At 38.1% G+C, this 25,454-nt stretch overlaps 1 protein-coding gene and 1 long non-coding RNA gene across 6 annotated transcripts in view; one reads left to right on the top strand and one right to left on the bottom strand.

The window, feature by feature from the left end:
• LOC106963559 (nesprin-2-like) overlaps window positions 1–25,454 on the bottom strand; it is a 45,378-nt gene that overhangs the window by 15,306 nt on the left and 4,618 nt on the right. The window contains exons 3-34 of one of the 5 annotated variants that reach the window (XM_015058547.1): window positions 24,298–24,359; window positions 23,117–23,212; window positions 22,950–23,027; window positions 21,689–21,781; window positions 21,397–21,593; window positions 20,941–21,140; window positions 19,754–19,854; window positions 19,318–19,407; window positions 19,058–19,171; window positions 18,852–18,989; window positions 17,333–17,497; window positions 17,146–17,258; window positions 16,890–17,058; window positions 16,673–16,769; window positions 15,823–16,007; window positions 15,574–15,726; window positions 15,352–15,489; window positions 14,574–14,675; window positions 13,344–13,499; window positions 13,086–13,244; window positions 11,695–12,234; window positions 10,869–11,003; window positions 9,574–9,726; window positions 9,351–9,496; window positions 7,627–7,951; window positions 6,360–6,475; window positions 5,217–5,370; window positions 4,362–5,137; window positions 3,452–3,610; window positions 1,909–2,059; window positions 872–1,030; window positions 56–223 (exon numbers count right to left, since the gene is read on the bottom strand). In XM_015058547.1, the coding sequence (XP_014914033.1) occupies window positions 56–223; window positions 872–1,030; window positions 1,909–2,059; window positions 3,452–3,610; window positions 4,362–5,137; window positions 5,217–5,370; window positions 6,360–6,475; window positions 7,627–7,951; window positions 9,351–9,496; window positions 9,574–9,726; window positions 10,869–11,003; window positions 11,695–12,234; window positions 13,086–13,244; window positions 13,344–13,499; window positions 14,574–14,675; window positions 15,352–15,489; window positions 15,574–15,726; window positions 15,823–16,007; window positions 16,673–16,769; window positions 16,890–17,058; window positions 17,146–17,258; window positions 17,333–17,497; window positions 18,852–18,989; window positions 19,058–19,171; window positions 19,318–19,407; window positions 19,754–19,854; window positions 20,941–21,140; window positions 21,397–21,593; window positions 21,689–21,781; window positions 22,950–23,027; window positions 23,117–23,212; window positions 24,298–24,359 (5,588 nt within the window). The remainder of the gene's footprint in view (window positions 1–55; window positions 224–871; window positions 1,031–1,908; window positions 2,060–3,451; window positions 3,611–4,361; window positions 5,138–5,216; window positions 5,371–6,359; window positions 6,476–7,626; window positions 7,952–9,350; window positions 9,497–9,573; window positions 9,727–10,868; window positions 11,004–11,694; window positions 12,235–13,085; window positions 13,245–13,343; window positions 13,500–14,573; window positions 14,676–15,351; window positions 15,490–15,573; window positions 15,727–15,822; window positions 16,008–16,672; window positions 16,770–16,889; window positions 17,059–17,145; window positions 17,259–17,332; window positions 17,498–18,851; window positions 18,990–19,057; window positions 19,172–19,317; window positions 19,408–19,753; window positions 19,855–20,940; window positions 21,141–21,396; window positions 21,594–21,688; window positions 21,782–22,949; window positions 23,028–23,116; window positions 23,213–24,297; window positions 24,360–25,454) is intronic. The other 4 variants (XM_015058549.1, XM_015058548.1, XM_015058550.1 and 1 more) reach the window with 4 other exon arrangements.
• LOC106963561 (uncharacterized) lies at window positions 6,484–11,824 on the top strand. The gene is made up of 3 exons (XR_001428210.1): window positions 6,484–6,624; window positions 9,382–9,488; window positions 11,743–11,824. It is a non-coding gene; the product is annotated as an uncharacterized LOC106963561 (long non-coding RNA).

Raw genomic sequence — 25,454 nt, 5'->3', positions numbered from 1 at the left:
GCTGGGGAATCGTAACCGGTTCATGTTCCGAAACACAGCAGAGACTCGGTTTTACCTGCAGAGCCTTAATGTGGTCCTCAGTCTGGAAAGACGGACCCTGAGAAAGCGCCGCGGTTCTGCTGTTGGTCCAGCTAACTACCTCCTGCCCCAGCTGCAGGACTCCGTCCCACAACGTCAAGCAAAGATGGAGGTTTTCGAGGTGGGAATCGGTTCTTTCAGACAGCTGCAGAGAGCAAAGAGATTTTATTACAGCAAAGCACAAAACTTTACTGTAAACTATCAAACTTTTAACTTGAATTTATCTGCATGTATGCAGCAAAACAGGGAGAGAAAGTGAAGATGCATTCATAATGAGGTAGAATAACCTAAAATAGCTGGAATTTTATACACTGTAAAACATTTGAGTCACATTTAGTTGTATCTTCAACTCTTTAAGTCAAATAAATTTAGTTAGTTTTAGATTTTGAATCTAAATATGTGAGTTTGTGAACTTTTGTTAACTTTTTATTAATTTAGTCAAACTTCTAAGAGTTTTTAGGTTAGCACTTAAAAAACTGAAAGAAGAAAAAGACAGGAGTGGGAACTATTTCCCAGAATGCTTAGCGGCTTGTTTTTGTATCCTGAGATGTTTCTGAGCTGAATTTAATAAAATTCATTATCAGATCACAAATTTTGTCCATGTAATTTGAAACAAGAATTTAAATTATTCTAAAGTAAAATAAGTATTTATTTTAATTTGATGTTATGAGTGAAATAATAGAGAAATGTGGCTCTTTAACCAGCTGAGGACAGTTTTTTTTTTATTTATGCATATTGTAAAGTAATTATTTGGTTTAAATTGCAGCATTAAGATGTGAAAAGCTGAACTTACGTCCAGCCAGCGGTCCATCAGCGCGTCGGCTTCGTTCTCAAACGGAGAGCCGCTGCAGCCCGGGACCTGACGCAGCAGAGACTGCAGCTGTCTGCAGACGCTGCGGACCTCCTCTATGTCGTCTCCCAGGCCGTTCAGCTCTGCTTTCGTCTCTCCAACCTTCAACAACGCACATAGAAAAAAATTACAAATCTCTCACACTGTACAGTTTAAAGTAACCTAATGTGATAAGCGGAAATATTCTTTCACCTTGAACATTTCCATGCTGTTTCCCTGTTACAACAGAATTCGAGGACGTTCAGTTTTAACAATTTCAGATGAGAGATTAACTAGTACATTTTATCCTTGACCCGTCTGCTGTGTTCCTTGGACTCCATGTTGCTTTCAGTTCACAATGTTCTCTATCCACAGAACAGATGTCCTATGTATAATGACATTAGATAACAACACAAGGGGACTTTTATAACTTCTGAACGTAATTGGTTATTTAGAAACTAGTGGAAGCTTAAATTACGTTTTCTAGGCTCTCATTTGTATTTATTTGTTTATTTGTTGGTCTGAAACCTAAATAAACTGCATTTTGACAGTGGAGGCCACAATTCTGCTAACCTGCTAATAGAGAAGCTAATTTTGCATTTAGCATTTTGCTAACTTTGAAAACATTTAGTGCACTTAGTTTCCCCTAAGTTAATTTTTCCAAAAAATTATTTAGGACAAATTCCAAAGCACTCCTAATTTACTTGGTGGTTAGATGACAAGATGTGAACATAAATACAATATTTAATGTCTAAGAACATCAAAAATATGTCAAAATTAAATTGGTGCTAGAGGATTGTAGTTTTTCAAGATTTAATTTGATTTAAAGTTAGCGCTTTAGCATTAGCTTCTACTAGATACAGTGTGGTAATGCTTTGGCGTTAGCAGAACTAATGTCTACAATAGCGTGGCACAACTAGCCGTAGCTAGCGCTACCCATCACTGCATTTAAATTTCTGGTTTTAACAAGACAAGGTTATGAATTTAACATCCTGCTGTACCTTAGCGTAAAGCCTCTGCAGGTAATCTTTTCCGACGTAGGAGGCTTGTTCAGCTATGGTTGCCTCGGCCGTCTGCAGCGTGCCGCTCAGCTCACCGCGCATGATCTGAAACCTCCTCAGCAGTTCTGTCAGGGCCTGAGCCTGCTCCAGCCTGGGCATGAACACAAACTCTTCACTAACACACATCAATACAGTCAGGGCAACTCAAGACAGAAAATAATAAACAGGAGGAGTACGTTTCCACCAAAGAATAAAAATAAGAAATTCTAGAAAAAAGCAGCTCCACGAGAGAGATCTTCAGAAATTTTGAAATTAATCTCTCAAATCCTGTAGAAAAAAACATGAACATTTCTGAGTTTGAGAAGTCAAAAATTTGCTAGAAAAAAAAAAAACAGAAAAATGTTGCAGCAAATCTAAGACATTTTTCTGGACAAAACAAGGATATTTCTGGGCTCCAAAAGTCCAAATCTTTCTAGAACTAAAAAATCTGACTTTTGAGCTTAATCTCACTTTGAAAAGTCAAATATTTGCTAGAAAACCCCCAGAAAGTTTCAGATAATTTCAAATTTTCTAGAAAAATTACCGTATTTTCCACACTATAAGGCGCACCTAAAAACCTTCAATTTCCTCAAAAGCCGACAGTGTGCCTTATAATCCGGTGCGCCTTATATATGTACCAATATTGAGCCACAACAGGTCTAGCAACTACAGTAAGCAGCCGCCGACTTCATTTTCGTCCGTAGAAGAAGAAACGCGCAGTGCATGCTGGGATAGTTGTCAGAACGCTGGTTTGTTAATAAAGTTTGACTGACCTATCTACCTACCAACTGTCTAGAATCAGGTCGTCTGCAGGTCATTTAGCACCACGTTCTCCACCAACATGCTGTGCGCGAACGGAGAAGGGTGACCTTCATCCGGCCACGCCCCGGCCCAGTCGCAGAAGGCTCTCCTCGCTGACCGGAGTCGGACTGTTTTGTTGACATTCCCTTTTGTGCAGCTCCATCTAGTGGATGCATAACGTAACTCCAGCCTCTACTGTAGCATCTATTCTATGTGGCTTACAATGCGGTGCATTATATATGAAAAAAGTTTTAAAATAGGCCATTCATTGAAGGTGCACCTTATAATCCGGTGTGACTTATAGTGCGGAAAATATAGTAAACATGGAAAAGTCAAAAATTTTCTGGAAAAAAGCTAACCAATTTTGTGATAAAACATAAATTTCCTAGAAAAACAAGGGTATTTCTGGGCTCCAAAAGTCCAAAATTTGCTAGCAAAATACTCATAAGTTTTGAAATTAATCTTAGAAGTTCTGTAGAAAAACAATTAGAAATTCTGCGTTTCAAAGTTTTAAAATGTTTTACTTTTGAAACTCTGAAATTTCCATGATTTTTCTAGAAAATTTCTGAGTATTTTTCTAACAAATTAATCTCAAAATTTGAGTTGTTTTTTTGTTTTTTTTACCTTTTTTTCTGTCTACATTTACCCTGACACACTGTCGTACATCACAGACACACAGCAGCTACATTTAGCTTGAATTTACCGTTCTGATGTGGCTTTCCTCGTCTCCTCCCAGAGATCCTCCACCTCTCTGCTCTGATTCTCTTTGGGAAAATCTGATTCTGAAGACGCATCATGAACGTACCGAACCTCAGAGTCAAGGCCGGCAAGGAAACTCTCCAGCTCCGTCAAAGCCCGCGTCCTGCAGAGGAAGTTCAAGAAACTTCTCACCTAATGTGTTCACTGCAGCTGATATGAGTTACTTGAATTGTCCAGACGCTTGACTGGATAAGAATTATACCAAAAAACTGCACAAATTGGAATTTCAAAAGTAATTTTTATTTTAAAGAATCTATTTTTCATATATTTTGTTAAAGCTGTCACTTTGTTGTGAGAGAGAGAGTCTGTGGAAAAAATAATGAACTCTCGCTCTTCCCTGTGCTGCTATCTGAAGAAATGCGACGCTCCTGGTCAAAACCAACCAATCAGCGCCAGGAGGCGGGTCTTAGCGCTATGAGTCATTCTCGTGTACATGATGCTAAATGTGCTAATGGCAGAGAAAAAGCAGAAAACCATTTATCTACCGTCATCGGTAGCTATGCTAACTAGCATTAGCATCCGTGGGAGACTATGTTGTGTGTAGCAGAGAGCAGCAGATACGTGAGGTGATTGACAGCGCTAAGACCCTCCTCCTTGCTCTGTTTGGTTGTTTCTGAGTGATGGATTTCTCCAGTTTCTACTAGGAGAAGGCAGAGGACCTGGATTTCTCACTGGTTATTGTCGCGACACAATGATAATTTTAACATAAACGTAAACAACATATTTTCTAATAAAAGTTTTTTTGACATGGAAAAAGTTTTGCTAACGTTTGTAGTGAGAAAGCAGCTATTTGTACGTGTTTAACTGCTGTGTGGTTTAAGCTGAATCTCCTCAGAGCCAGGTGAGCGTCGTACCTCTGCTGCAGGGCCGGCAGCGTCGGCTCCAGCAGCTCCAACCTCTCAGCTGCTGCTTTGGTCTCTCTCAGCACTGCCAACAAGGCAGACCTCCTCTGGACCAAACCCTTACGCTCGGTTCCAGCTTTCCCAGCGTGACCGCTCGGGCTTCTTTGCAAGAAACCCTCTTCAGATGCCGATATTTGGATTTTTGGTTCCTGCTTCCTCCGCTTAAACTCCAATGTTGACTCTTCATCTGTCACAACTGGCGCAAATCTCGGTTCCTCCACGTCCTCGCTGCTTTCGGCGCCATTCTTTTCCAGAATATCTAGATTTTTCTCTCCCTCTCGCCTCTTGGCTCTCATTTGATCGGACAGAAAGGCCGCCACATCCCGACACGTCACAGAAGCTCCATCCAGGGTCAGAGTCATCCCCGCTGCCTTTAAGCTGCAGTCAACAACATGGGACTGCGCCATAGCAAGCTTCAACCTCTCCACTGTTGCCTGCCAAGAATGTCTCTCCTTCAGCAGCTCCGTTTCATTTTTACGCTCGTTGGGGTCTCGGTTTGTCAGCAGCGTTGGACTCTCAGCCTTGATGTCTCTCAGGGTGGCCAGGAAGTGATCCAGAGTCTCCACGGCGGATTGAACGCCGTCCAGCTGCCGTCTGAGCTGCTCCAGATGACGAACGTTACCGAGGAGGAGTGACTGGCGCAGGAACGGCTGCGATGTGGCTGCCGGCCCTCGCTGTTCCTCCTCTGAGAGCCTTCTCATCTCATCCTTCAGCGTTTCATCTACCTCCTGGGAAACACATCAAGGGTTAACGCTCATGTTTGCATATCTCAGTCCAGACGCAGACCGGTGGGAAACTGTCGTTTACCTTCAGGTCAGAAAACAGTGAGGATTCATCCAGCGCCAGAGAGGAGACGTCCAAAGGCTGACTGATGATCTGGTTTAGTTTTTCCGTGATTATTGTCGTCTGATCGACTGCAGACTCCATCGGGTCGGAGGTACTTTTCAGGGGAACCATTCTGCTGTACCAGGAATCACAGAAAAAAACTATTCCTTTAGTAAACTGTGTTAATGACGGAAATGTAATTATTCATACTCCACTAAACTTAGTTAAGCGTAGCAGTAGGTCTGTCTCAATAAATCATTAACTGTATGATAAATTACAATAAGCTCAATAATTTCTATTTATCATTTGCCATAGAAAGAGAACATTTGTTCTCTTTCTTACAAAAACTGGAAGATAAAAGTCTTTAGTCTGATGCTTTTTCTTTTTTTTAAGCACAATTTTTGTTTATAGAAACTTCATAATTTATTTTATTTAATGTTTCTGTTGTTTTGTTTATTTAATTATTTTGGATATTTAAAATGTCTTCCAGTTCCAGAGTCAAATGTTCATTAGAACTTAAAGTTGTTGATTTTGAGAATATCATTATGCATTATAATGCCATTACCGCTTTATTACTTGAAAATTATCTCAAAAACAACAATATTATCATTTATCACGATAAGTTCTGGGGCAATTTATCATCCAGCAAAATTTGTTATTGTTACAGGGCTTGTAGACATTTTATATAATTTTCTACCTGCAGCTGTTTGATACTTCTTTGATCAGTGTCATGAAAATGAAACTCTTTCATATGAAAATGAAAAAAGTTCTTACATTATATGTGTGCAATGGAAAAGCTTCTTTTAAGTAAATAATTCATTAATATTGATCAACCATTTCACTCATAATTAGACATTTTTCCACATCATAAGTGAAATAATCTGCCAGTGGAACTAGAATTGGGTTGCTAGGTGACGGGCGGGGCTTGTTGCTAGGTAACAGCACCAGTGGAACTAGAACTTTCCAACAATATTAAGGAATTATTGATTTAAAATAAGCTCCTATATCTGAAATTTTACATGTGCGCTAGTTTTGTCTTATTTCAAGCACTAAGATAGCTGCAGTAGAAACTAGACCAAAAATACTAGGTCAGGTTTTGTGTTTTTCAGTGAATTTAATCTGTACCTTCCTGCTGCGTCCCGTTTAGTGGTGCGCTCCAGCTGCGGTGGCACATCTGGTTCTGGGATGACGGTCCATTCTGCCTCCTGTTTGCTCTCCACAGTGTTGCTCCTAACAACAGCCTGGAAGATGAGAGAGCTGCGAGGTAACAGATCATCAGAGCAGAGAGGAAAAGGTGGAGCGGAGAGCCTATCCGATTAACAAAAGATTAGTGTCCTGTTCGGGTCAAGCATGCCCGGTGGAACTGCTGAGAGTGTTTCTGACTGGGCAGGTTGGTGTAAATATACACATATAATCTATCATTTTTGTATTTTACCAATGAGGACACAAAAGCACACTAACAGATATGAGAATAATCTGAAAGTAAAGCAAAGAAGTCGGAGTTATGACTTGAACCCGGTAGAGAAAACTAAAAACAGCAATGAAACTATGACTGGTATTCAAGTTGAGCTGGAATATTCCTAAGCAGAAAGAAGGAAAACATTTACAAAGGAAATATAGATTATTTTTTTTCATTATTTGAAAGGCTAATGGCTGAAATTGGTAAAGAAAAAATAAAAGAAGCAACAAAATATAAACTAATCAATCAAGTTTATTCATAGCATTAGGTAAAGTCTTACCAAGCAGCAAACTTTACACAATAAATATAAATATAATTAGATGTGGCCAGGTGCTCCATACTTTAAAATGTTAGAAAACATAAAAACAATAAAAATAAAAACATTGACTTAAATACAGTAATTAAATCCATGTTAAATTTAATTTTGGAGCAAAACTGGATTTATACCGCTTACTTTTACATTTATGGATTAAATATCCTTAATTCCTAAAAAATATTTAGGGATTAAAAATATTTGCTTATTAAAAAAATTGAAAAAATAACTTATATTTTAATGTAAGTTAGCATGTGTGAAACACTTAAAACTTTCCATTTATTTCTTTATTTTTTTACATGTGTAAATTTAAAACAAGAAAAAAATAATATTTCAAACATATAATAGGTCTGTTTTGAACTTTAATATTAAAACAAACATCAATCTAACTTTAAAGCTTTATGGGACAAATACTAACTGCTGAACGCAATAAAGCTACAACTTAAAACAAAGACTGTAGGCAAGGTGACTGTAGTTTATGGTAATAATCTACTTAAAGTCTTTCTACAGAAAAAACTTCAAATCATCTTTTAAAATGTAGGTTTTTATTTCATCAGGTATTCAACCTCATGAAGCTCCGGAGCTAAATTACATGAAGAAAACAATTTATTTCATCATACCTGTACATGACTGTGAGCCTGCTGACCGCTCCCTGTGATGTGCAGCAGGTGAGCTTGCAGCAGCTGCTCCTGAGCCCGAAGTGAAGGCTTCTGCTTCTTCTCCCGCCCGTCTCCCTGGCTCTGCCTCAGGTGGTCCTTGTTCCCTGGCGGGACGTCCCAGACTCGCAGCCGCAGGGCGTCGTCGGCTCTTTGAGCGCGCGCTGCCTTTCCTGAGGGCGAGGCGTCTTGTTGCGCCGCGTCCAGGCGGCGCTCCGGAGCGAGACTGCAGCCTGGCTGCGTGTCGGCCGGACTCGGCGGGGGGTTTACCGCAGGCTGCTGTCCCCTGCTGAGATAAGAGACGCTGATGTGGGGGAGGCCGGGGGCAGCCGCAGCTACTCACCCCAACAGACGTTTCATTAAATTTAGAGACTGCAGGGATTAGAGAGATAAAAGTTGGAAATAAAATCTTTTGCATCAGTTAAATCATCAAACGTAACGATTTTTTTTTTTACACAGGTAAACATTCAAGTGGTTAAGCAACACTTTCTAAAGAAAATCTGTTAGAATTTGGCAAAGAGAGAATAATAATTTCAATGTAATGATAAAAATAAAACACACTTAATAACAGAACAACTAACAAAAGCAACAAGCTGATAATGAAAATAAACAAATTTGCACAAAAGCCCGAAATCAACTGAATTCAGGGATGAACAAGATGGCTGAACAACGTATCTCAGCATAATAATTTTATATCAGTTGAAATTGATAATTATTGATTAGGTTTTTGTATTAAATATCTGAAATACTGCCAAACTGGTGGTATTCCTGTTTCACACACAGATTTCACTCCATATCGTTTTTATTTTTAAGCAGTTATGAGGCAGAGAAGCTGAACCTTAAACTGTTGCTGCGCCAGTGACTCAACAGGTTGTTGCTAGGTAACCAAAGAATGAGTGAGTTGCTAGGTAACCAAAGAGTTGAGTGAGTTTGTTGATTCCACTGATCTAGCTTAGCTGGCTGTGAGACATTGAACAGATAAAGCCTTTCCTCTGCCTACATCACCCAGAATGCTGTGCAGCCCTGAATCTGAGTTTACTGAATAGTCTACAAATTGAATACTTTTTTATATTGATATTGTCTACGTATTTATTGCAATATATATTATTATTGATTTGTTTTCCAGCCCTAATCAGAAGAATGAATTCTCAAGTAGAACTAAAGAGTAGCTGTCCAAGAAATTACTCAATTAAAAGTAAAAAAGTGTTTGGTAAAAAAGGTTAATCAGTACTGAGAAGCTGATCAAAACTTTAAGAATTTAATATTCACATCATTAGATGTACCAAAAATATAGTTTTGTGGAAAATCTGGTACTTTAACAATCAACATGAAAATAATTCATACAACTACAAAATAAAATCAGAATAAGAAAAATTGTTCTAAATCAGTTTTTTTCAATATAAAACTTTAACAAAGAATACAAGTGTGTGTGTGTGTGTGTGTGTGTGTGTGTGTGTGTGTGTGTGTGTGTGTGTGTGGTGAATTTTTGGTTAAAACTATAATCAATTAAGTTTCAATCAAGTTTATTTGTACAACACATTTCAGTAAAGTAAAGTGCTTTATGTCGTGAAAACATAGAAAAGTTACGCTCAGTGGGTGGAGTATCCAGAAATTACTGTTTTGTTTTTGCACTAAATGTAGGGTAAACTACACATGCTGTTTCACTATATAGATGTGCGTTATTTTACCTCTTAATTTGAGTTTTCTGCACTTTTCCAGGCTCTGTCTGCTGGTCTGTTGCCGAGCCGGAGGATTTCTCCACTGTCAAAGTCTCACACAGTTCTCTGAGAGATTCAGAGTGTTCCTCGACAGATGCAGCCTCCTGGGTGAGCGCCTAGGAGACAAACTTCTCTTAATAAATATCTTTAAATATCATCAGGTGTTGTGGTAATATTAAACTCCTGTAAGTACCTTGCGGTGCTGTTGCAAGTAACTGTGGTCAGTCTGGTCAGCAGCGTCATGCAGAGCATTAGTAAAAATGTCACAAGCAGTGAATGGCTGCTTTACTTCTCTGATTTTAGACGCCTGGATGGAAATAAAGTCAGCCATTTCTCTGCGCACATCCTGAACGTGACACAAAAAAGGAGACTTGTGTCTGCTATTACGTTAATTAGTTCAATTCACATCAGTTCAAGTATATGTTAACAGTAAGGGCATTAAATTAGAATCATAATAGTTTTACTTATTAAAATAAACATACAATGTACATCCAAACAGATGCCATATCTGTTTTTATAGCTTTTAGGCCAAACTTTTAACTTTCAGTTATATTTAGCATTGATTTTAGGGATGCAAGTTATCGATTAATGAGTTAATTTACAGTTGATTGATCTTATCGATTGACTAACGATTAATTCATAAAACGACCATTTTCTTAAAAACCTGAGTTTTCTCTTGTATCAAGAGGACCGCTGTTCTGGGCAAATTTTTACATAATATGGTGAAAAACCTTAAATTTCAACATTAATTTTTTGTCAACTGTATTAATGCGAACTTCTCACAGAGTTACATTTAGACATATTTCTAAAATAAAAACAGGAACTTCTTTGCTGAATAGAAAAATTAAATATGTGAAAAACATAAGCTCCTCGTTAAATTAAAATTAGAAGCGCTGTCATGGCTGTTCAAGATAGAAATGTTAAAACGTCGCTCCATTAACTCACCACAGCCCTCAAAAATCACCTTTACTTATTTGCATCATGTTTTATTTCATAACGTTACGACTTTCCTATGTTATCCCCTCTGCTTTTTCATTGTCAGATCGTCGCTTTCGTAGCAAATAATTCACTTTTGAACGAGAAGTTGACTGTGGCGCGGTTGAATTAGCCTTATTAAGGTGATAACTTAAAGAACTTGTCGAGTGTTTATATTTTAAAAAATAACCGCATAAAGTTAATTTTACTTCCCACACCGGACTCTGTTTGGACCGTTCATCTTTGCCGTTCCAAGACAGCTCCGCCATCTTTGTTTCTATGTCAACGGCTGCGCCTGAGGATGACCAGCGGCGCCCTCTGTTGGATGGAGGCCGAACTACAATACTAAAATAAGTTTCTGGACGTTACAAAAATAAACTATTAACGTTAAAATAAAAACTAATTTTAATCTAGTAAATCATTAATGAACAAATAATTAATCGTAAGTCAATTATTGTTTGCATCCGTAGTTAGAATCAGTCTTGTATAGACTCTGTCCAGTTCCTGCCGTACCTCCCACTGATTTCGGACTGACTCAGAGAGAAGCATCAAGTCCTGGAACTGAGGCCCAGAACAGAAGGCCCCAAAAGCTTCAGCTGCACCCAGGAACTCATCGAGCATGGCGGGCTGCAGAGTGTTTAGAGCTTTCTGCACAGAAAAACACACAGCTGGACACGCGCACAAACAAAACTGACAGTTGGACAAACCAAAACACCAGACATTTAAAGAATACACTGCAAAAACACAAAATATTACCAAGTATTTTTGATCTAGATCCAAGTAAAAATATCTCAGTGCACTTAAAATTAGACACAAGAAACTTACAAGTAACTTTTCAGAGAGATGTAGGAGCTTTTTGTTAATAAATGAAAAAGTACTTGTTTCACTGGTAAATTATTTCACTTATAAGAAGTACGATTTCAGGAATTATTGACTTAAAACAAGTTCCTACATCTTGCTGAGAAGTTACTTGTAAGTTTGTTTTGACTAGACCAAAATAATTAGTAAGATTTTGTATTTTTGCAGTGTATGTCCTCATAGTGTTACTCTAATTTTAAATATAATTTCAGCTGCATGTGGCAACACAAATAAGCTTTTTCCAGCATTTGCAGCAATAAGCAACAAGTTGAAGTAGGCAGAAGTAGTGAGTTGTCAAAAAGTACAAAGTTCTTGCTGAATTTGGTGGAATTCTGCGGAAATTCAATGTATTTCAATTTGGCTGAAATCTACATTAAATCTTAAATATTTAAAAAAGTAGAATAGCACAAATGACCAAAAGTCATAGGGCACAATAAAATCTGAAATGTATTAAATAAGCTGCATTTGATTGATCATGAACCTGTTTTTTCTTGGTTTGTGACTCGGTCATCTCTCTGCCACTGAACAGCTTCATGGCTTGCTGGATGCGTCCCTGCAGACGAAGCCTGGCCTTCTCCAGTCGGCTCCTGGCCATCGACTGGGCTTTGCAGTGAACCTCACTGTGGATCATGAGTGGCGGCTGTGTGTGTGTTGGTCCCTGTTGGGTGTTTGGTTGTGACGCTGTTCTGGACTTGATCTCTGTCGATCCTGCTGCAGGACTCTCGGTTTGACTCTGCAGGACCGGAACCATCACAGGTTGAGGGACTGTTTTCATTTTTACGTGGGACGCAGAGCCCTTCCTGTCTTCTGTGCTTTGTTTTGAATCCTGGCGACGTCTCGCCCCCTGATCAGGAAGCTGAATCAGTTCTGGAGTTTGCAGTTTAACATCTATAACCTGTTTGGTTCTGGCCAGAATGTATGATCCAGTGTCTGGATGGAGGATTTCAACTGGTTGCATCCATTCGCAGAAATTTCCAACTTGCTGCTTGAAACCACAGGAACTAAACTTTTCAAGTATCTCCTACACAAATAAAAAAATATGTTATTCCAAATTACTGACATGCAGTAACTAATTAAGTTTTATTCATTCAGTAGGAATGAATGGATTAATCGTCAACTAATGTAATTATCAAGTATACAGATTTTAAAAATAGCTCAACTGCAGAACAGGTCATTTAAAGCAGTAATTAAAACAAACTGTACAAGAAACACTTGAAGATTTTTTGCGTAGAACTGATTTTTTTATCCTAAATGTATCGTTTTAGCTTCAACTGGTTCAAATTCTGTACAGTAAATCTCCTATTAAACACCCTTTGTTATCCAATTACTAATCATTTAATCCAAAAATTAATCAGCACATGATTCCAAGATTGTATTGATATTAAGTTACGCAGAAAAGCTGATGTATTTCTTCAGTAAAATATTGCTTGACTTAAATTATTTGTTTATTTGCATCTTCTAATGAATTTCTGATGTTGCAAAAGAAAAATCTGGAGAATATGCCTTTTTTTTAAATCCGATTGTCAGAATAATCCATAAATTAATCCATAATTAAAATGATTTGTCGTGATTTCTTTAGGTAGATGAGGTGAAACATGGCTGAAGTAGTAAAAAATGTTTTAATGCTGTCAGAAATCTGTTACAAGTCCAAGACACAAAGGGAGACACACGATGTAGCAGGTAAGTGACGCAAAATGACTGAAGGATCCAGCAGAGAAAAAAAAAACACACAGGTGAGATTAGAAAAGAGACAGGTGGAAACAATTAAAGGTGGACAACACGACACAAGAAGACAAAATAACCAAAATACATACACAATAAACCATAATGATTAGATAACAGTTAGTTGCAGCCCTATTGAGCTGAACTTGCCTGGCTTTGGGAGATTGCAGCTGCAGTCTTGTCCTGCATGTCAGCGGTACTGAAAGTCTGCAAAGGAGAAGTTTTCTGTCGTTCTGCAACAAAAGCTTCCAGATGCTGCGACTCTGCAGTCACCTGCTGTGCCAGCTGCAACCCTCGAGAGATCAACACCTAAAAGATGCATCAAAGTAGATGGTTTCAAACAAATCCAGAGCACATACTGTATATCTGTCCAAAACGGTTTAAGAAGATGTTTTTGTGGTTGCTAACTTTGGCAGCAGACTGTCCTCCTCTGTGTTTCCTTTCCATCAGCTGATCATAACAGTCCAGGGCTTCGCTGCTCCAGTGATCGAGCTCAGCCACACGCCCCTCGAGTTGGGACGCCGCTCTCTGCAGATCCCCACAGCACCGTTCTGCCTCAGCAAGCTGCTGCGAAGACGAAAGAGATTAAAAGTCCAGCTTCTTATTAACAGAATGCTGCATCAGTGATCACACCAATAAAATCTGTCCACCGTTTGTCAACCTGCAACCGAAAATAAGAATTTTAGGAGGAAAAAAAAAAATTCTAAAGCGTGGCGTGAATTTCTAAACGGCTCTCTTTTAAGCTAAAAAAAAACAAAACACTTTGGACTTTTACTGACAATTCTTTTTTTTCTTTTTTTTTCCACAGAATCAGTATGTTTATGCTGTTTATGCAGCACCAGGCATTATTTTCATATACTAGCATCATAATTCACACATATAGTGTTTTATTTTAACTAACAATACTATAGATGTGAAGTTTGTCAACATTTGTTTATTCTTTGAATTTATTTTGTTTAAGTTGTTTCTCCTGACATTTATCAGTGTATTAAGTTCCGGTAAGTTCTGGGCAGTTGGCGGTTACCATAGCAACCAGTAACCAACAGCAACTCCCTCCTTTTTCCTGGTACTGTTTGTAACTGTGCTACATTGTAGGATCAGCTCTGTGTTTTCTTTACAAATATATTTTAACTTAACTGTATGACATGTAACTAAAGCCATATAGTGTCTAATGAGGGATTGTACAATGTGTTGTATTTGTTTTAGCTGTTATCATTATTAATGTTGTCCATTTTAGCTGGGTTTAATTCTACAACCGCTAACTGCCGCTAACTGCTCATTGGGAGCAGTTAGCGGCCCAAACCTCTGTAGGTTTTGGGTTATTTATTATATTTTATTTAATGTTTAGAGGCAGAAGCCATTGGACTGATGTTAACCACCAACATTATTTCCTCTTTTGTTAGAATAAATCTGGTCCGTAATGAAGTCAACCTACTAGACCTGAGACAAACTTAGAAGGGTTATACATATTCAGATTTTGTCATTGATTGACACAGAATTGGAGTTCTGACTTTAAAGTGGTTGCAAGGTGACACCATGTGCAATAAATCATAGAAGGAGTACAAATACTTTTGCAAGATATTTCATCGTATTAGCTTTCGATGAAGCTATAAGGAAGGACTGAGTTCTGCACTTTACCTCTATGAGTGTTTGCTGAAGGTTTTCTCTTTGGCCCATTTGAAGGTCTGCAGAAGGGACGTTGGCTGATGCATCCACCTCTCCAATCTTTGTTCTAATGGACTGACAAGGAGAGAAAAGAGAGAAATAATACAGCAGACCTGAAATAAATATTTAAACACTGAATGCGTTTTTACATTTTTTGTACAAAATCATTCTTAGATAATAAGATTTTAGTCTGGTCAGTTCTGCATATTTTGAGCTCTTTACAGAATTAGCTGTTTTAGAGTATTTTGTTTAAATCCAAATTGGCCACACCCACCAACTCATCGTTTACGCTTGCACATTAAAATGGCTGAAAAAAGATGTGCAATTATACAACTGTATATCTTTGAAAAGCATTAACAGAGCCTCCTGCACAACCAGCAAGGATGCACCAAGTGGTTTCTGGATGGTAAGTCAACAAAAAAACAATTGTCTTTTCTAGCAGCCATTGTACAGTGCATACAGTGGTAAAAACAGCTGACCAAACTTGCTGGAGCTCCACTAAGGTTGCTAGGAAGTAGAGTGGGCTTCACTGGGTTGCTAGGTAACAGGCAGTGCCTAGCAACCTGGAAGGTTTTTGAAACTGTTCATTTCCCAGACACCAAAAAACACCTGGGTGATTTTTCTTAAGAGCTTGGTTTGTTTTTAAAAGCAGCTGAGACTGAAAATGGAGGTAAAAACAAACAAAATGTGAATTTAGCATTACACATCCTTTCTGAAAAATCAGCCTTTTATTTGTCTAACATTAGCTCACCTGTAGTTTTTGTCTGACGGCCTTTAGAGGGACTGAAGCTACATCCAGAGGCTGCCTCAGGAGCAAACTTGCCTCCTGTGTTAGTGAATTCAACATCAGAGCAGAAGAGGGACCAACTTTAGGTTCTGATTCTATTTCCTATAGAAAGAAAACACATTTATGTCATTCCTCATTTGTACTGTTTAATAATTTGTAGTACACCTTGAGCCAAAACTTGCTTACAAACACAGTCTTCTTCATGCGTTCGGCCCACTGCAGGTTGACTTTGCTGAGCTGCTTCACCAAACTGGAGCTGATTGAAGCTTCTGTCATTTCAATTAGGAAGTTTCCCGCCTCATTCAACCGAGCATGACATGAACTCCATTCGCTCATATCCTACAACGCCCAACGTTTAGAAAAAGTGAACCAAAAGCCAATTTGATGGATTTTTATTCCAATTACAGATTTCCAGGATGATCTAGCTGAGCTTACCTGTGTCTCTGCAGCTGAAGTTTGCATCAGCCATGTCTCAAGAGCAGTGAGGTTCTTGTTGCACACGTCCCATGCAGACACAATTCTGTCCATCATTTCTTTAGCAGCCGCTGTCATCTGTTTGACCAGCTCTGATTCGCTTTCTGCTTCCTTCACCTGACGAATGACACGCTGCGAATCTCCACCTGGGAAATAAAGTGTGTGGAAATAAAGCATTACGTCTTAAAGATGGATATAACACTCTGCAATGAATTCATGATAATGGGTTTAAGTACACATACAGCCATATTAAATAAAATAGAACATGCTGATGAGGCTTGTTTGTGAGATTAAAAGTACCATTTGCAAAAGGATGCGCAATTATATAATCGTACAGCTTTGAAAAGCAGAAGTGGAGCCTCCTGCACAACCAACATGAATGCAGCAAGTTGTTTCTGAATAGTAAGCCTACAACAAAACACTTGTCTTTTCCAGCAGCCATTGTACAGCACATACAGCAGTAAAACCAGCTGACCAAACATGCTGGAGCTCTACCTGGGTTGCTTGGTAACGGCATGGGAAGTTTTTGAAACCGTTTGTTTTCCAAACACCAAAAAAAAAAAACTTATTACCAAAAAACAACTAGTTTTTTTTTTTAAGCGCTCGAGTTGCCTTAGAAGCAGGGGGAAGTACCAAAACATGCAAAATGAGAATCTTGAATAATAGGTCCCCTTTAAATGTCATGTTTTTGTCAACAGTAAATGTAAAATCATCATAATTAATAAAAATAAAAGCTTGGAAACACTGGTCTGTAACTAATTTACACACTTTTGTAACTGTTGGCACCTCTGAGTAAACGTCTAGTTCATACCCAGAGAAGCTTTGCTGGTGTAAACATCCATCCTGTCCTTCAGGCTTTGCAGAGCATCAGTCAGAATCAGGAGCAACCCTCGGTGCTCCACGGTTTCCTGGAAAAACATCAAACAGGACAATAAAACTGTCTTGTTTTCAGAAACAGAGATTTGCTGTAATAATAATAATAAATATTAGACGAAATGTTACTTGCTGCTTTTCAGAAGTGAACTCACATGCCAGTCAAGCAGAAGAACCTGAACGGACTGCTGGGATCCGTACGGAGGTCCCCAGGACCGGACCTTTGCCTTGACGTCTCCCAGGAGATCCAGGACCGTGTGATGAGATTCCTCTAATTCCAGCTTTATTATTTCGTACTTTGCGGTGACTCGGACGCCAGTCAAACTGGTTTTTAAAATTAGGAAAATGTAACAAATTAATGATGAATTCTGCTACGTCGTCCGGTGAAAGTCTAAAAGTTATTTCACACACCGGGTCTTTATGTCGTCCAGCTTTTCTGAAGGCACCGCTGGACTCCCTGAATCATCAACACTGTGGAACGAGTCGGCGAGCGTCACATAATGATTCATCTCCTTGATCAACGTCTGAAAAACAGAATCAGCTAATTTAGTACATTTTCCAGAATGTATCAGTTTCTGCTGCTTTAAAATGAAGCTACCTTTAGCTGGTCTTGTTTTGCTCTTGCATGTTTGGCGGCCTCTGCATGACCTTCTGTCGTCTCTGCCTCGTCTTTCAGCGCCGCCTCTCCTCTCTGCAGCCACGACACGACCGAGTCCAGAGGAGGAGGAAGACTCCGTTCCAGTTCGGCTTCACACCGCCGCAGCTGAACAACGACAGACTCTGTAACAACTTTTCTCAACACATACACTCTGTTATCAGCGTTAAGTATTAACACAGAAATAAANTAGGGCCACTTAAAATTTTTTTTACTTTAATCTCAAAATTCTGATTTGTTTTTTTCCCCAGAATTCTGACTTTTTTCTAACAATTGTGACTTTAAATTCAGGATTCTAATATTTTTTCCTCTGATTTTTTATTTTATTTTTATAAATTAGAATTTTTTTTGAGTTTTTTCTCAGAATTCCTTTTTTTTCAGAATTCTGACTTTTTTCTCAGAATTCTCTATCTTGTCATCTGAATTCTGACTTTTTTCTAACAATTGTAACTACAGTCTCAGAATTCAGATGTTTTTTCTCAAAAATTCAGATTTTTTTAAAATTCTGGCAGAATTTCTAACAATTTCTAACAATTGTGACCTTACAATCAGAATTCTGACTTTTTTTGTAATTTTAGAATTCAGATTTTTTTCCTCAGAATTCTGATTTTTAAAAATTGTGACAGAATTCTGACTTTTTTTCCCGCAGGATCAGAATTGTTACATTGATTATGCATGATCTAGTCTTAAAACTCAGAACATTTTCCACAGGTTTTCAATGTGGATACAGTGCAGGTTTACAAATCGTATGAGAAGAAAGAAACATTTATGTGATTATTTTCCTCTAGTAACAACAACGACATAAACCGAAGAATGTTTGGTTATTTATTTAGATTTTGACACAGAATTTGAATTTTGACTTTAGTCTCAGAATTCTGAGGAAAACGTCAGAATGGGAAAAGGACGTTACACAACACTAACTGACTGACTGTAAAACTCTGATAAAATATGCTTCAGTTACATTTATTTTCAGTAGATTGTTAGGATTCTTATTTCTACAGACGTACTGGTGGTAATATTTGCACCAGTGATAATTATGTTAAAAATATTTATTTCTTAGCATGTTTTTCCCAACGACAAACTGAAACACTCAAATCAATTTTTCTCCATTTTTCAGTTTGGAATAATATTCCCAGCCACTTCCAGTAGCGATTTTAAAGGCTTAATGGAGGAGCATTGTTGAGATGACTTCCTGAAGTGTCAGAAAGAGCAGGAGCTTCTTAAAGAGACAGACGCTCAATTTCAAGGCTTTAAATTTCTTTTGGGATATGTTTAACATGTAGCATTTTCATAACAGCTGATGCTAACATAGTTTCTTAATTGTGATAAAAAATGGCACTATGTATGAAAAATGCATAATACTTCCCTTTCTAAGAAAAATCTAAGACTCTAAAGCGAAAAACTTAATTTAATTAGCAAAGTGAAGCTGTAGTGGCGCTACAGGAGCTTTTTATCATCCTACCTCGTCCTCCAGCTGATCCCACGCCGTCCTCAGAGCTTCCTGTTCTTGGTTTAGTTCTGAGCGACGTCTTGCTGCTGCAAGGAGCTTCATAACGGATCGTCTCTGATCAGCAAAGGAAGCAGTGAGGCTCTCGTACACCTGAAAGAAAACCAGTTACTATATATAGAATATAAAATTAAAACATTTTAGAAGCTTTGGTGCCTTACCTGATATTTTTCTGCATAATTTGATCCCTCTGCAGCTGTCCATGTTTCTGAAAGCTCCTGACAGGCCTGCTGCAGCCAACGAGTCGCGTCCTGCACTCGCTCGCTGGGTGACGCCTGCAATTTTATACCGAGAATGACAGCGTTTCTGCTGCAAATACAGCTGAATAACAAAGATTTTCTGACAAAATAAACCCAACATCGCCTGTGTTTTGTTTGAGAATACATCCAAATAACAGACAAATGCAGAGGAAAAGATGTACCGGGTGTGAAGGTGTGAAAGCAGCTGCTGGAGTGACATGAGCATGCAAACACTCAGGGGAGAAACCTGAAGGCTGCTCCAAAGGAAACAGCTGCACCACCACCAGTTCAGAGAAAGACAGAGGGAAGAGAAGATGAGCTGAAAGGTGGGAGGTTCAAAGCGGAGAGAAAGAACTGAACACTTCCTTAAAATTTACCAACTAATCATGCAGGACAGCCATTATTTAACTAACTTAATCTGTTCTGATTGGCTACAAAAAGAAAATCATCAAAATTCTCTCCTAGCACCAATCAGATTACTGGACATTTCTTAATAATTCAGGATATTTAATGAGTAAAATGACAAAACAGGGCAAAACCACAAACTCCAAATCTAAAGTAATTTTCTTTTAATTCAATAAGGTGGACAAGCTGACTGAGAGAGGCTCTAATGTTAACCTGCAGGTGATCATCAGGCGCTGGCAGATCGTTGGAGTACTGCAGAAACTGGGTCACATACGTCATAATGGACTTCTCATCCGGATCTCTAACGTCAACATCTGGAAAGATCCATCGCCATGAATGTAACTTGGCTGCTTTAATGCATTGTTTTTGAAATGCAAAGAAATTAGGAACCGGATATGCAAATAAAAACATATAAAATTAAAAACATTTAAATCACAGAAATAAACCATGTAATAACTGCCTATTAACCAACTTCCTGCAATTTAGTGGCTAATTAGGCCACAATAAATTACTTTTTATTATTACAAAATACTTATTTATGACACCATGTCACAGCCATTGAGGAGAGAAAAAAAAGTTGTAAATATCCACAAAAAACTGAGATTCATCTCAGAAATTTTTGAAAAACTTTGAAAAGTCAAAAATTTGGTAGAAAACAAAAAAATTCTGACATTTTTAGCTTGATATCAGAATTTAAAACAACAATAAAAAAAAAACCTTATCTGAAATATCTGAGTTTTGCCAAGTCAAAAATACACAAGAAAAAAATTTGAAATTTTGAGATTAAGCTAAAAATTTTTTTAGAAAACTTGGAAATAAAGTGAATTTTTTTCTAGGAAAAAATCAGAAATTTTGAGATTAATTTCAGAAAATAATAAAAAACAGCTTTGCTATTTTGGAGATTTTTTTTCTAGAATATTTCTAGGAAGTTTACTCAATTTTTTCCCCATTTATGGCCGTAATACCAAATACTATAGTATTTATATACTGTAGTCATATGAATTAACCAGTTTTATTCAGAAAACACTCTATTTAAGTTTTGGCTTATTTTTTTTTTTTTTCTTGTGAGAACTTTAATCAACTTTGGTGTTTTTAAACTGCTATATTGATGAAATTCACATAGAATTAATCAGGTATTTTAGTTCTAGTAGTTCCACTGGTACATTTTAAATCTTGTAATGTGGGAAAAAGTACTTTTTATCAATATTAGGAAATTATTAACTTAAAACAAACTTCTATATATGTTGCTGAAAAGTTACTTTTAAGTTAGTTTTGCCTTATTTCAAGTGAACTAATATATTTTCATTAGAAGCTACATAAAAATACTTGGTAAGTTTTGTGTTTTTGCAGTGTAGTTAATTTTTTAATGTGTTATTATAGCATGGCTGATGCAGCCGTACCTTGGGGCTCCAGGAGGCGAGGAATGTGGAGTTCCCTCTCAGCCAGGTGAAAAGCTTCCTCCAGGTTCTCCTGGTTGCTTCGGGTCTGGACCCGGCACAGATCCACCAGTTCTGGTCGGAGTGAGCACAGGATGGCCAGGAAGGCCTCCCCACTTCTCCAGCTGGACTTAAAGTCTTTCACGTTGACAGTGCAGTGAACCCTGTGCAGAATCACAGCCGTAAATCAGTTTTTCACAATTTTGTGATTGTGGAAATTCACCCAAAATCAACAGGCACCCGCAATTTTGAGTTATTGCATATTTGTTTTGCCAAAGTAGCCAAATCCATTTGGTTTAAGTGACTTTTAACTCTGTCCTGAAGGAGCCAGCATTTCTTACTTCCTCTACAGGGCCGGCACAAGCCTTTTTGGGGCCCGAAGCAACATAAAATAAAAGTGTGTGTCTGTGTTAGACCTACTTTTTGCATTGGTCTCTGACCCACATGAGCAGGGCCTTTTTGGCAGAAACACGGAAGCGCCTGTGCAGAGGTGATACCCGCCCAGCAGGGACCAGACTGGCCGGGACCGGGCTGCCGGACCAGGAGTCCAGGCTCGACACAGAGTCCAGGGAGGAATGACGGGAGCTAAAGGACAACGCACTGGCCAACTCCTCAATCTGAAACATGTCAAGTTGGAAAAAAGCCTTGAAACCAATGAATAAATGGCATAAAATGATAAAATATATTTAAAAGAGTCTGGCGTTTTGCTCACGTGGCAGCGGAGGATGATGGTCCAAACAAGGCCAAGGATGATGGATGGACGTCCGTCTGTGATGTCTGGGATGTTTATGTTCACCAGCTTGATCTAAACGCAAAACGATTCTACTTAGCATGACGGTTATCCTTAACTTTTATTTGTTTTACCTTAAATTGAAGTTTATGTGGCTGAAATCTGTTTGGCTCACTTTGGTCATATCATGCATAGATTAGCATTTTCATGTCAGCAGATACCAGAAATGCTCTTTTTGTTGTCATTAGCATTTTTTTTATTTTAAATACATGAGATGTTAGCAAAGTGGCTAACCTCAACCTCTAGTGCCATTGGCAGGTCAATGTTTATCATATTTAACAATAGTAATTTTAAAAAGCAACTCCAGTTTACTGCACAAAAAAAACTCTTAATAAAAGAGGAAAGTGAGTAATTAAACAGTTGATTACAATTTATAGTGTATGATAGTTTAATAATTTTGACTTTTAATTGATTAGTTGAATATAGTTAGCATAAATATGCTAAAAAGGGAGTTATATACAGCAGAGTTTCCCCCAGCGTATTATAAGCCTGGCGGGCCACCAGGCTTTTCTTGTGCCCTCACCAGGCTAAGCATTGCTATTTATTTTAGTCTTCTTAAAATGTTTGCATTTTTAAAAATTTTATAGTTGGTGTTCAGGTATTAATCTTCCAATCTTTCAATAACACATCATTATCAAGTGATACTTTCAAATTTCCTGTCACCTTTAAACATTTTTAACTCAAAAACATGACCTAGCAACCAACCACTGGCCTTAGCAAGTTTTCTGGGGGAAACCTTGTACAGTTATGCTATGCTAAGCTAAGATTAGCACTAACCCTAAGCCATAATAATGAACAAATCTATTTCACATGCTAAAAAAGATCCACGTCTCATTCTTTTACAATTTTAAATTAACATATTACATGTTGACATAAACAAATGTTTTGAATTAAAAGGAGCAGCGTGACGAAAATAAATCTTATGTAGTCTACCCCTGCTTTTGTTTGGGTAAATAATTATTCAAATTTTGGCCCACTGTTCATTGAATTTTAAAACTGCAGTGCATTTAAAAGAAATTACAATTTTACTGTATGACCTTTCTACAGTTCACCCCCTGCTTGGCCACCTGAAAGAAAAAAGTCTAGACACGCCCCTGCACATCTGTTCTGCTACCGCCCTCAATCACTTCTTTGAATTGTTGTGTTCCAATGTTTTTGTGAAATTAAATTTGAATAAACTTACAGATTTTTTCTTGAGAAAGTCCAGAGCCGTTTCAACATTGGCCCTCTGCTGGAAAACTCCTCGACCTCTTTGTCTTTTCTGGAAAAACAAATGAGCAGCTTTAGCTTCTTTTAGCGTTAGCTCTGAACTCATGTTGTATTTTGGAGGCGTTTGGAGTCATTCCTCACCATCGACTGACCGCTCATCACTTCCAGCAGGTCCAGAAGCCGTGATCCATCTCTGAGGTCCGAAAATAAGTCCGACACGTAGGAGGGTGAACGTCTCTGAAAGGGTTAAATAAAAACATACTGGTCCAGTAAGGGCAGTGAACCTTTAGCTTACACTGTAAAACATTTAAGGTGGTTTAAGTTGAAAATGAAAATTCACCTGCTGCCTTGAAAATGCAATTTAAGTCAACAAGAAAATAGTTTATCATTTTGGCTCACTTGGTGAAAAGTTTGGACACCCTTGGTTTAACTAAAAAACTAAAATATCTAAAATTACATTGTCACTCACATTGTTCTTAAAATACAGCTAAAATGTAAATTATTTTAAAGTATGTTTTGATGCGTTATTTTAGCTTTTTAAAGATTCTGAAAAATGAATATAGAAGAACCAACTTAATTGAATTGCTTCAATTGGAAAGTTTATCCAACTTAACTTATTAAGTTGAACAAAATGAATTTATTGAGTTGGTTCAACTTAATAAATTTGGTTGGTTAAACTTAATTGAATTACTTGTTACCTATTGAAGCAATTCAGTTAAGTTGGTTCAACTAATTTCCTTTTAGAGTGTTGGAGAACAGAAACTGATTTGAGAGAAAGTGAAAGCATAACTTTCAACGTGAAGGGCACCAAAACCCTAAAACATAAATATTTCCTAGTTCTTTTGCCTGACCTCAGCTGACAGAAACAGCTTCCAGGTTCTGGACCTCTGCAGGTCAGGAGCTCAGTCAGTGTTGCATGTAGTTATGAAGGGTCTGGGCTCACATTACGTCCCGTTCTGCTCCACTGGAGCTCTATTAATACTCCCGTTCCATGTCAGCAGCTCGGCGTCTCCGTCCAAAGGGAGTCGGCACGAGGTGCTTCACTGATCTCTGACCGGTGAGTCAGCGAGCCGAGCTCCAAACGCTGCTTTGTTCAGCTTAGCAACGGCGAGGAGACATGCACTGGTTTGTTCTGACACGGGACGTCATGCTCCACATTAACAAACAGGCTGTTTTTTAAAATCCAAACGCAGAAAAGAGCAACGGATTGCAGAGAGAAAATGTATTTTAGGATTCGAGTGTGACACAAACTCTGCAGATTTCTCTTGGAAACGTTTTTTGTGATCTTGACACAGAAAAATAATCACGATTTTCCAACAAACCTTGGCAAGCTGAGCGTTTATCCAGTTGGTAAATGTCCTTTTCTGGATCTGTTCATGCTCCACTGTTAAAAAAAGAGAAAATTATTCATATGTTTTATGATTTCTGGCATAATATGATCTGATCGATACGCTCATGTGCTGAGATTTCCAGTTCTGCAAAACCAACAATATCTACTAAAAATCCTTAACCAAACATCCTACTTTATGCCTCATTGCAAATTTGTGAGTTTCTTCAACACTCGTGGCACAAAAATGATCAAACCTGAGTAAAATCAAGAGTTTAAAGTGATAAACTGGACTGTTGATGTGGATTAAATCAGTACAAGCACACCAATCACTCACCTATGTCTGAGAAATGGACCTTTCTAAACTCCATGTTTTTAATCTTTAGCTAATTTTGCCCATGAATGATGACTAAAAAATAAAACAATCCATTTAAAACTGTTTAAATTGTTTCTTCTTCTTCCTTCCCTCTGGTGCAGCTGGAGAGCGTTTGGCTTCCTCATTAGACTAAAGTAAATGTAAGAAGCAGGATCTGCCTGCAGGACGGGATCGCCTCCAAGACGGAGACACACACACACACACACACACACACACACACACGCACACACACACTCTGTCACTAAGCACACACTGCAGACCAAAACACACTGCAGCTCAAATTAAACATTAGATGTTTCTGGACTCCTACATCAATCTAATTTCACCTTTTTCAGAAAAACTTGAGCTTTCTGTCCACAAACTTGCTGTTGTTCATAAAAATGCGCCTGAATCTGATCGCGTTTGCAGTTTTTCCGTTTGTTTTGGAGCCTGCCAAGGCAGATTCCGCTAATTGCTCGACTCCACCCTGTTCACATAGCATTTGAAGAGCAAACAATAGGAGAGGCGGCTCTTGTTTAATACGTTTCTCTGTGTGAAAACGAAGTCTGTAAATGAGCAACTAGACATGCTAAGGCACGTTCACTTTAAACTCTTTGCATCTGATTTATTTTTAATTTTTATGATATTATAGTTTGTTTGAGTTTAAAACCATCAAACATTTTTTGGTGAAATCCTCTAGAAAGAGAGTGACTGTTTCTATAAGCTTAACCCCACATCATCACTCCTCCACCGCCGTGATTTATTTAGCTGTGAGGTTTTTATTAAAAAAAAAAAAA

Source organism: Poecilia latipinna, unplaced genomic scaffold, assembly GCF_001443285.1.
Source record: "Poecilia latipinna isolate Pla-1442-1.1 unplaced genomic scaffold, P_latipinna-1.0 Scaffold1549, whole genome shotgun sequence".
In the NCBI taxonomy this organism is placed as follows: Eukaryota; Metazoa; Chordata; class Actinopteri; order Cyprinodontiformes; family Poeciliidae; genus Poecilia; species Poecilia latipinna.
Note: the sequence above shows the minus strand (reverse complement) of the source record. Positions and strands in the feature narration are given on the sequence as shown.